The 12398-nt window shown below is 35.7% G+C and overlaps 1 protein-coding gene across 1 annotated transcript in view; it reads right to left on the bottom strand.

Moving 5' to 3' along the window:
* LEMD3 (LEM domain containing 3) overlaps positions 1-12398 on the bottom strand; it is a 65564-nt gene that overhangs the window by 24282 nt on the left and 28884 nt on the right. Inside the window, exons 2-4 of the mRNA XM_007447384.1 lie at positions 8881-8918; positions 4648-4714; positions 2297-2364 (exon numbers count right to left, since the gene is read on the bottom strand). Of these exons, the coding sequence (XP_007447446.1) occupies positions 2297-2364; positions 4648-4714; positions 8881-8918 (173 nt within the window). The remainder of the gene's footprint in view (positions 1-2296; positions 2365-4647; positions 4715-8880; positions 8919-12398) is intronic.

The following is a 12398-nucleotide window of genomic DNA, read 5'->3' as shown; positions in this document are numbered from 1 at the left end:
GCTCCGCGGCATGTGGGATCCTCCCGGACCAGGGCACGAACCCATGTCCCCTGCATCGGCAGGCAGACTGGCAGACTCTCAACCACTGCACCACCAGGGAAGCCCTTAGCAATGATTTTTTTTTTTTTTTGCAGTACATGGGCCTCTCACCGCCGTGGCCTCTCACACGGGCCTCTCTCTGTTGTGGCCTCTCCTGTTGCAGAGCACAGGCTCCGAACACGCAGGCTCAGCGGCCATGGCTCACGAGCCCAGCTGCTCCGCGGCATGTGGGATCCTCCCGGACCAGGGCACGAACCCATGTCCCCTGCATCGGCAGGCAGACTGGCAGACTCTCAACCACTGCACCACCAGGGAAGCCCTTAGCAATGATTTTTTTTTTTTTTTGCAGTACACGGGCCTCTCACCGCCGTGGCCTCTCCCGTTGCGGAGCACAGGCTCCAGATGCGCAGGCTCAGCGGCCACGGCTCACGGGCCCAGCCGGTCCCGGTATGTGGGATCTTCCCGCACCAGGGCACGAACTCGTGCCCTCTGCATCGGCAGGCGGACTCTCAATCACTGCGCCACCAGGGAAGCCCACAATGATTTTTTAAATATGACCTGGCAATGATTTTCTGGATATGACACCAAAAGCACAGGCAACATAAGCAAAAAGAGACAAGTGAGACTACATCAAACTAAAAAGCTTCTGCATAGCAAAGGAAACAATCAACAGTGTAAAAAGGGGATCTGTGAAATAGGAGAAAATATTTGCAAACCAAATATCTGATAAGGGTTAACATCCAAAAGTAAATAAGGAACTCCTACAAGTCAGTAACAAAAAAATCAGATAACCTGATTTAAAAAATGGGTAAGGGACCTGAATAAACATTTCTCCAAAGAAAACATAAAAATGTCCAATATGTATATGAAAAGATGCTTGACATCACTAATCATCAAAGAAATGCAAATCAAAACTACTGTGAGATATCACCTTACACCTGTTAGCATGGCCATTATTAAAAAACAAACCAGAACCAAAAGAAAACAAAACAAGAGTTTTCAAGGATATGGAGAAAAGGGAACCCTTGTAAATGTTGGTGGGAATGTAAAATGGTGCAGCCATTATGGAGACCAGCATGGAAGTTCATCAAATTACTAAAACTAGAACTATTATATGTTCCAGCAATCTCACTTCTGGGTATTTATCAAAAGAATTGAAAACAGGATCCAAGAGATAGTTGTACTCCTATGTTCACTTCAGTATTATTCACAATAGCCAAGAAGTGGAAACACCTAAATATTCACCAGCCTATCAATGGATAAATAAAATGTGGGGTATATACAGTGGAATATTATTCAGCCTTAAAAAAGGAAATCCTGTCATACAGTACATGGGTGAACCTTGAGGGCACTGTGCTAAGAGATATTAACCAGTCACAGAAGGACAAATACTGCATGATTCCATTTTTATGAGGTATCTACTGTAGTCAAACTCACAGAAGCAGAAAGTGGCATGGTGGTGGTCAGGGGCTGGGAGGAGAAGGAAAGGGGGAGTTGCTGTGCAATGGGTACAGAGATTCAGTAATGCAAGATGAAAAAGTTTGAGAGATCTGCTGCACAATGATGCATATATAGTTAATAATACTGTACACTTTAGGGCAGATCTCATGTTACGTGTTTTTTTTACCACAAAAGGGGGGAAATGAAGTTTGTATGACATGACTTGTTCACGATGAATGGATGCCAACTTCTACGGATCAGCATTTCCATCTGCAAGTATTCACATCTTTATGGAATTATCTTTATGGAATTGGATTAACATCAAGCTCCCCAATATGGTTTTCAAAATCCACTATCCCCTTTTTGGAAATCAGAGTGACACCTGTCCATCTTAACCTTCTAGTACCTATCCTTTTATCTAGAATTTCCTAGATTACTTACAGTGGTATAGAAAATACATCTGCAAATTCTCTTAGAACCCTGAAATAAAATTATCCCGGGGCAGAAGAATTGAAATAAATGACAATGATTAGATGCTTACTTGCTTTCTTATATGCTACTTACTTATCTCAATTTCTCTCTCACCAATGGTGTTTGCACCCTTTCCAAGCTAATGTGCATTCTCTCACAGAGAATTAAAACAAAAAATGTTGAGTAATTTTCCTTTCTCTACCTGCTCACATTACACCAAACAGCAGGTCCAAGTTTGTAACAGTACAATTAAAGTAATCAAATGCATGGTACTGTAGATATAAGTTGTGATGATTTACATAAACTTTAAGAATAGAGCTATTAAAATTCTAATTTCACTGCTTACTTTCAAATATGCAGCTGCCTCTTGGACAGAAAGTGTTCTCTGACTAGAACTGCCACATTCATGATCTCCTGGAAAGATTAGCATATTATTAATTTTGAATCAGTACTATGTTAAACAGAAGAAAACAAATATGATTAATCAAACTAGTTTTACAAATTACACAATTATAGATATTATTATAATCAGTAAAGAAAGAAGACAAACACTCATTTATATTTTCTAGAAATAAATTCCAATAGGCAATATAAACAAATATTTTTATATCAACCACAACCTTTAAATGTATTTCAGTCTAGATAGAAACATACATTCCTCTTACATTCCCAGTGAAATTGTTAGCCAGGGGTAGGAACCATGTCATGCTGATGCCTATCCATAGATCTTGGCACAAAGAAAGCCCTCTATAGATGTATTATTTTTCAAGGGGGAAAATTCATTGTGCTAACTCATACATCTATTAACTAAAGCTAATAATTCAAGAGTTCAAGTTTGAATTAAAATGTGCATTTTCGGAGTATTACTAAGCCTATCTTTAGCAAGGAGTATGCATAACTTAAAAAATTATTATAACACAAATCAATAGGGAAATTAGAAGCTTCTACCTATAATCTGGTTTCTACAAATACGTGTACTACATACAAAAGTTTGGAAAACTACATTTTCTTTTTCTTGTAACTATTTATAAAAGAATCCAAAGCCTTTTTTTTCTTTTTCAGGCTACCTGTGGTTATTAGAGATCAATTATCCTTACAAGGAACTTGAATTTTAAGTTTCTCCTACTTGTTTCTTTCAAGTACTTTTTTTAAAAAAATTTAACATACAAGTACAATAATTAAAGTAAAATCCTTGGCAAATTTTTCTATCATAAAAGCAACCATGTTCCTATTTATCGTTTTGTTCAAGTAGCCAGATTTTAATGGTCATGGTTGTAAAACAGGTAGAAATACCTATTAGATGAACATGTAAGTCTTCAAACTTTATAATCCATCCTCAGAGATTCCAATTCCGCAGATCTACAGCAGAGGTTGGCAAACCCACAGACCAAATCTGGCCTACCACCGGTTTTTATAAATGAAGTTTTATTGCAACACAGCCACGCTCATTCATGTATTATCTATGGCTGCTTTCAGGCTCTAACAGCAGAAATGAGTAGTTGTGACAGAGACAGTCTATCCCACAAAGCCTAAAAAATCTACTATCTGGCTCCTTCACAGAAAAAAGTTTGCAGACCCCTGCTGTAGAGGAAGGAATCTATATCTTTAAAAGCACCCCAGACTATGCCGATCTAACACACTTCATAAAACACTGCTATAGAGACAGCTCTAGAAGTTTGTAGCAGCAACATGAGGAATTCCATGTAGATTATATACTTCATTTCTGGGTGCTACAGCATACCAAATAAATGTCATCAGTTTGCAGCATATGTATGTAACAGTCTGTCAGTCAATGCAAAGAAGACTTTTAGTGATATACACACAATTATTAGCCAAAAAAAACCTGACCAGAATTAAGGATCCCCAAAAAACAAAAACAAAGATTGGTGAGAGGATGGGGAACTGTCAGGATTCTCAATGCTTCCATTCGACCAGAGAAGTTCCACATTCACCTACTAGGTTTCTACCAATGATCTAGTTACTACAAAAGGATCTGCTACAAACTAAAGTTTGCAATACTACATTTTTCTTTTCTTGTAACTGTTTATATGAAGAGAATCCAAAGTCTCTTCTTTCAGATTATATGTGAGATAACTGAAAAAAGTTAAAAGGTAATAAACAGATAAGGTGCCACTACAGCTTTTATAAATGCTAAACTTCATGCCAATTCACCTATTTTATTCTAATTGCAGGTATGTTGCATACCTGAGAACTCTCAAAGTCTTACTAAGACCAGAATATGAGGAAAAGGCGATGTTTCAGGAGAAAAAAAATTCTGTAATATATTTACTTTATCCAAGGAAATGACACCTATACAATCACCAAAGGAAAATCTGCACTTCTATATTTAATTGAGGATTTTAGTTAATCCACTGCTTACCCGATTTAACTGATATATAAGCCTTCAGAATTTTGTTATTAGCAATGCAATAAAAAAATGTGCTAACTTTTACCATAGAGTATATATCTAAATTTCATTGTATACATATGGCAGGCAGGAAAAAGGCCTTGATTAAACATATCTATACAGATAAAAACCCACTCCATATAAGGACTAAAAACTTCTAAAGAGAAAACACCCCACAATGTTAACATAACACTGAACTTGAGAAAAACCATTTCTACTGATACTGCATGCTATATATGCAAATTCATTTTCAAAACAATTTTAGAGACTATGAATGTTAAAACAATTACCTGCAAGCCGTGCCAATCGATCATGAAGCTTGTATAAAGTGTTCATCATAAGATTTTTCTCACTTTCCTAAATTTAAAAGAAATTATTATAAAATATCCGATTCCGGGGAGAAAAATGCACCAATTAATAATTTTTATTCGAAAAGAAAAACAGTGAATGAATTTAAAAACCATAGAAGCTACATAATCTGAAAGACAAATTCATATTTAACCAACGGCTACCATATTTTAAAGAAACCTTAATCTAAGAATCTAAACTATCACTCTAAATATTTTACCTTCTTGAGGATGATTGGGAAACTGGCCCTAAGGTTAGTGCTAGTAAAGGTCTTATATACAACAAACTCCCCCAGCCACCAAAACAATGCTCCCAATCCCCCTCTATACAATGCACGCTCACGTGTATTCTTATGAGACTGTTTTCTTCATGTTTTGTTTTAACCTGCCTCAACCACATAATAAGGGAATGAGTAGTGACACTTCAATTAAATTAACCCTCAACCCCTCCTAGGTCCCAAAGTGGCCCTGTATAAATTTATGAACCATTAAAGTGAAACAAACATTTAATGAGCATCTACTACGAGTTAAGAACTGTTCTCAGCAAAGCAAGAAACCCAGGGAACAAGATGGTTCCTGTTCTCAAGGGCAAAAAACATACTAAACGTTATATTATAGTTGCAAACAAGGTACAATGTAAATACAGAAGATGGAGGGGAGGGAAGATCCATTTATGGAAGAGGGAATATCTGAATCGGGCTTCACAGAAAGAATAGAATTGACCAGCATTCCAGGCAGAAGGAACAGCATGGGCCTGAAGGAATAAAACCTTTGGTTATATTTCTTACATAACCAGAGCCTACTTTGACTCAGCAAACTACTAGAAAAGCAGTTTGGAATCAATGGCTAGAGAGCTCTAGATACCAAGACAAAGAGTTTGACTTCATTCTGAACATTTAGGACAAGAAAAGTAAAACAGAACTGTGCATCAGGAATACTATTCTGACCATATGAAAGGAAACCAGCATGGAGACTACTGCAATGTCTGAGCACCCTGACAAGTAGTCTAAAGCAATGAGACCTCAATTTAAGAGCAATCACAATTAAGAGAAACTGATACAAGCAACGGGGGAGGATAGGTTAGGAGACGGGGTAAGAATAGCTTATCACACTATTTGAAATAAACTCATGATTTATGAGGGGGCTATGTCTTTATTATTTCCTTTCTCCTTAAGTTTCTAACAAAATAGGATTACTGTATGAATATGACCAGGAACAAATTCAGACAGGAGAGTAAAAAAGCTGGGAAAGTAAAATTCATATGCCCAATGACATGTAATCTCATCCATTTGTTTTCACGCTATATGTTCAAGGACAGAAGAGACAAGTCTGCACACTGGATGGCATGCTTTTATCAATGCAGCTTTAATGAGTGGTACTAGGAAGAGAAAAACTCATCAAAGCCTCCATAATCCTACCACCAGAGTCCCTGGCTTTATGTGAGATGGTTGCTAGAGATAAGTGACATTCCTCCAGCTGACTACTTGCCTTCCAACCCATTTGCTTTTTACCCCCTCAACTCTATCTCAACCTGATTCAGAATCAAGCTAGTCCTTATCACATAAGCTTAAAAATCCAAACTTCAAAAATTAGACATCAAAAAGTAACCGCAGGGGCTGAAATTCAAGATTCTGAAAGCTATGCATCTGTGACAGATTAAACCACAAAATTGTTTTTTAATAAATATGTTCAATATAACAAGATGAGGAGTTCCAATGATAGTGTAGGTTGTGGACTTGACATATAAGACCAAGGTAAATCTGATTAAGCTTCAGGACTAAAGTGGTTGAGAGTTTTGAAGTTTGTTTCCTTCCTTAACTGGAAAAGAGACCGATTCCCTTTTCGTTTTGCATGTCCTGATCATGCCTATCCCCACACCCCTTTCAAAACCAAAACTAAACCCAAAAATTTGACACTGTCCTCTGTGATTACATCTTTAATGAACATCAGAGGCCTGGGAATAAACTTCATCTATTGATTCACATATATTAACCCTGGACTAGGACTTCCCTGGTGGTGCAGTGGTTAAGAATCTCCCTGCCAATGCAGGGGACATGGGTTCGATATCTCGTCCAGGAAGATCCGACATGCCATGGAGCAACTAAGCCCGTGCACCACAATTACTGAGCCTATGCTCTAGAGCCCACGAGCCACAACTACTGAGCCCGCGCGCCACAACTACTGAGCCCACACGCTCTAGGGATTGCGTGCTGCTACTGAGCCACATGCTGCAACTACTGAAGCCCGTGCGACTAGAACCCATGCTCCACAACAAGAGAAGCCACCACACAGCAACAAAGAGTAGCCCCTGCTCACCACAACTAGAGAAAGCCTGTGTGCAACAACGAAGACCCAGTGCAGCCAAAAAACAAATAAATACATTAAAAACAACAACAACAAAAAACACTGGACTAGACAAGTAGAATAAATAACAAAACCTAATCATATGTAACTGGATCTCATACTGGATAACATATATGCTATTCCATTCGCATACAATGCATTTAAACACCCAAAAAGCTCAGCTATAATTTTTTCAAGAATTATTTTTCCAACGGCAACTCATTCAAAATGACCATCTATATATTACAAGGGTGTCAAGTGCCATCCAAATTATCAACTAAATTACGACCTAAATAGTTTTTATGGAACATTTTAATAACGGGAACAAATCAATTTTGAGAAATAGAAAGGTTCAATAATCTTTAGCAGCAATATGCTAAACTAGAAGTAAATCCGAAAAGGGTGTAAATCAAATGTTAAAGTTACTTTCTTACAGAAACTTATATTGGCTTATAGTTTCATTACAAACTTCTTCGATTCTGTCTGCTTTTCAGATTGCCTCCTAATATTCAGCTTGAAATGTGTCTACTGATCACCCTGAAAACAAGTTAAAGATCTACAAATAAATCCATATTTAAAGTAAGCTTTCAAGTAACCTTCCATTAAACATAGCTACCTTCTAATTACGTGTTTTGGTAAGCTCCAAATAGCTACCTTCTAATTACGTGTTTTGGTAAGCTCCAGATTTTTTTTACTAGCACAAATCATTCTCTGAAGCAAAGTTCTCATTCTTGGGGGAAAAACCAAACTGTAGGGTGACTCTACCAAATTTTCTCACATATTATCACCTTTAAATATTTCCTTCTTGTATCTCAGCCAATTTTCTCAAGGATATTTTCAATTTTTGTATCAAGTCCCTGATTAAATGATATTAATGGATTTTAAACACTTAGCATAGTGCCTGGCACAGAATAAACACTTAATGTAAGTTAACTGCCATTATCTTCATTACAATTATTATTATTATTTAGAGATTAGGAACTTCAGGTTCCCCCAAGGGGAAAATTATACAGAAGAAAATAAAGTCTTGTCTTTTCAATGTTCAGTGAGTATATTGTGCAAATTTAAATTATGATGCCAGCAGCAATGTTATACTTAATGATAAAGTCAACTTTCTAAAAAAAATAATACAACAATAGAATACTACAGAAAATAATCATTACTAACAATCTAAAGTAACATTCTATGGATCTGATTACACATTATTACATATCATTTAGTACAACAAATAATGTTTTCTGTACAGGTCTGTATTACTGTCAGTTCCTATAATAAAAAAAAAATTAACAACTAATTGTGTATTATAATATAAACTCAAATATCATAATCTTTGGAGTGCCTATAATGAATGGTAAGTGAAAAATATTTTCATGTGAGTAAAACTTAGGTTAAAATTAATATTATAAATCCTTTAAAAATAAAAGGAATCATAAATAAGTTGCATAAAACTCTAAATCCTTTGCCTTCCTGACAGTTGAAAAGGCATGCCAATGAGCAAAAATTCGAAAGAGAACAAAAGGAGGGCAAAAAAGACAAAAACTGCTAGGGTACCCAACAATTAAGAAAACAGGCGTACTTTTAAGGGTAAGGCCAGATCCCCAGATGACATGCCACTGCCATTTTACTTGGCAGTGGCTTTTACCTCAAAGTGATAAACAGGTCAGCTCTTAGGTGGAAATTGGTGTCAGATTTAATTATACTGTGGTCAAGGAATACTCAAAAATAAGAAAATTTATTGCCTTTAAAATTACTACTTTTTAGGTGATAGTCATCCTACTACCTTTATCATATAAAACGTAAGACAAAGTATCAGTATTAAGATTTTTTACTTACTTTTATTTTTCCAAATGTTTCATCAAAGGGGTTTTTTACTATCAAGGAAAGAAAAAGAGAGAACTATTAGCATCATTTAAGAATGAGAATTAGAATCCCCCTAAACAAGCCCTCGGAAATGCCAACATGTACTATGCTAAAACTGAATGTAAACATGCAAACAATACATAAACAAACTGATGATAATAAAGGTTGGGGAACTAATTTTTCAGACTTACTATATTTACCATTCTCACTATGATTTTGTGGTTTGCTCTATAATACTTAGAGTGACTTGGTTCAAGTCCTAGCTCCACTACTTACTAGCAATGTGGCCTTGAACTACCATCTATTTAGCCACTCTAAGTTGTAGTTTCCTCTTCTGTAATGGAAGGATGTAATGATGATACCTACCTTATACAGTTGTGAGGATTAAATGAGATAAACCGTATAAAATGCTTGGCATAATGTCAAACACTTAATATATGTTACCTATTATCGTTACTATTAATGACTATCATTTCTTCACCTTAACTTGGTTTCTCTTCAAAATATAGACTAAAGGCAGTTACTACTTGAGGAAATCTATAAGATGCTTTAAAACTGAATAATTCATTTAGAATTCTTACTTCCAATGATTAAAAAACAAAACTTCCTAGTCCTTGCTAACATCTGGAAAAGTGGCATGAAACAAATATACACATCAAAGTGGCTAAGAATAAAGTCTCAGTATTAAACAACTTCTTACTTCTAATAAATATTATAAAGAAAGGATTTACCACTTTTCATCCAACCTCCATACATCCACCCTCCCCCCAAAGATACAAACCAGTTCATGGCTGATTATGTAGCGTCCCTCTGGTTATTATTTAGAATCTCCTCCTTTTCCTCTATTTTAAAATTGCACGCAAAAATATTCAAAGCTTTCAGATACCTGGATCTCTATAAGCCAGGTCACAACTAAGACTAACTGAGCCTACAAAGTAGTTCACACTGACCAGGTTTCCTTTCTGAGGTGCTTTTCTATTTTTATCTGAGAAAACAGGAAGTCCCATAGGAACCAGGAACTGCCTGATTCTAAGAAAGTTCATGTGTGAGACCAGTTTAAGTTAAAAGGTACAATAAAAAACAAGGCAAAAATGTATTCTTCTATCATCTAAAGGGATTTGGTAATGAATTTTCAGACATCATTTTTCTATAAAGCAATAGGGTTTTCATGCTGAGAAAGAAAAAATTTTGAAAAACAGAAGATCACAAGTACTCAGTAGGGGACTAGGAAGAGGAATATAGCTTAAAGATTAAATAAAATGTTAAGAATCAGAACATGCTTAGACTAAAAAGATACTTTTTAATAACACTAATTTTAATTAATGTAAAATTTGAACAATTTAAAATAAAGCCATATTTAGTTCAATATACTACCAAAAATCCTTTTGTCAATCTACTTAAAATAAATTGGTCAAACAATACTAAACAATGAGTATTTTATTTGCCCTCTATAAGAGTAATTCTAAAAAATATTAAAACATGCAATTCTAAAAACAGGTTTTAATATCTATGAAGAAAGGCCATGAGAGGACCATTTTTTGACTGCTTACAAATTTGCTTCTGTTAAAATTATTAAATGGAAAACTAGCTCTTCAAGTATCTCTATGAGAGTATTACTGTCGATTGTGGATGCTCTGCCACTAGACTGCTCTACTATGAGTTTCTCATGACAAGGGATCACATGTATTCACGTTCGTATGCTTGGAGCCAAGCATAGTACTGAACATACAGTCAGTGTTTGAAAAGTACTATTTGAGCTGTCTAGGCTAAATCTGCCCTTCTTTATTCTACTCTATGTGTTAACACTGAAGCAAAAGTGTTAAACTCTGCAGGAAGCTGGAGAAGGGTACGTTCTGAGCAACTGGAAAGGGAGAGGAATAGGATAACAAAGGGAAAGCCAAAGAGCAGAACAGTAATTCTTTTGAAAAACATTGCTCTGCCATTTGTATCTTTCTAAGTTTCTGTCTCTTGTCTAATAGGCTTAGATACCCGAGAGTATAACATACCTGAAAGCCAACAATATACATACCTACTGATAAAAAAATGTTCCCCAACTTCCTGTGACAACTGTCACCTATTAAATTAACAAAAGTAAATGTAGTCTTGAGGTTAAGTTTAAAAAGGAAACTCCATCTAAAAACAGCAATTTTAGCAAACCAAAAGCATTTTTATGCATCTAACTTTTATTCCCCTAAATCATTTCAGTATTTCTAAAACTACATCAGTACTTTTTATCTCATCCACATTACCTACAATTTCTAATGGATACAACAAATATTGTTACCCCTAGTGAAAACATTCCTCCCTCCCCCTGCTAACGAGGCAATTGTAGAGAAGAAACCATATTCCAAAAGCAATCTGCAGCAAATGCCACCTCATTTTTTAGCCTCTAAAAAATGGAAACAGAGTAAATTATAGTTCTTATCTCTTATCCTAAAGCAATGATAATGCCAAGTTGGTATTTCAAACTTGTTGTCCTCCTATAACCCTTACACCCCGAACAGCTTCTCATTACTGCTTTTTCTCAAATTCTCCTGGTGTGGCCATTTCTCCTTCATTTTTCTTTTTCAGATTATTTCAAACCTCAGATATACCAAACTTTTTTTTATAAATGTCCTTAAATTTTGACTTCTCTTCTTCGGACTATTAATCCTAATAACTGTAAAAATCAAAGTCCTAAAAATATTTCTTTAATTATACTACTAGACCCCTCAAAATCGTCCAATGATTTCTCATCACATTTTGCTTCAAGGAACTAATTCTAATCTTGTGATAGTTTCCTACTTACTTTCAAGACACATTGTTTCCTCTCCTTCTCTAAGCCTCTCTCTCACATAAATTGCAAAAAAAATGTTACTAGTTTTACTGATCCTTTCTATCAAGTGTAAACTCTTTTCCATTCTCTTAGGCTGAGATCAAACTGTCAACCATTATGAATTCCCAGACAAAAAAGGAAAAAATGAAGTATATTATAAATGTAGGTACATTGTTTTTTTTAGACATAATGCTATTGCACGCTTAATGGACAGTATAGTGTAAGCATAACTTACAGGCACTGGGAAACCAAAAAACTCTTGTGACTCCCTTTATTGCAATATTCACTTTATTACAGTGTCAGGAACCAAACCTGTAATATCTCCGAGGTATGCCTGTATTCGCAAAGTATATGTTTAATGTTGACCAAATGAACTGATGTCCTCCTCAGAAAGGCCCCATTTTGGTCACTCAGTGGCAATAAAGGGAAGAAAAGTCTGTGATGACCACAGTTCTTTTACAACTCAGAAAGAAAGATAAAGTTTATTCATTTAATAAGTATTTATTGAATAGTTTGTGCTAGGCACTGGAAATGTGGCTGTGAATAAAATAAATAATATCTCTGCCCTCAAGGAGCTTATATTTTAGAGGCGTTAGAAGAGAAAATGAGCAAATACACTTTTAAAATATATAATATGTCAAATGGTTCTAAGTGCTTTGGAAATAAAACAGCAGGA

The sequence above is a fragment of the Lipotes vexillifer genome, unplaced genomic scaffold (genome assembly GCF_000442215.2).
Source record: "Lipotes vexillifer unplaced genomic scaffold, Lipotes_vexillifer_v1.1 scaffold170, whole genome shotgun sequence".
NCBI classification, from domain to species: domain Eukaryota; kingdom Metazoa; phylum Chordata; class Mammalia; order Artiodactyla; family Lipotidae; genus Lipotes; species Lipotes vexillifer.
Note: the sequence above shows the minus strand (reverse complement) of the source record. Positions and strands in the feature narration are given on the sequence as shown.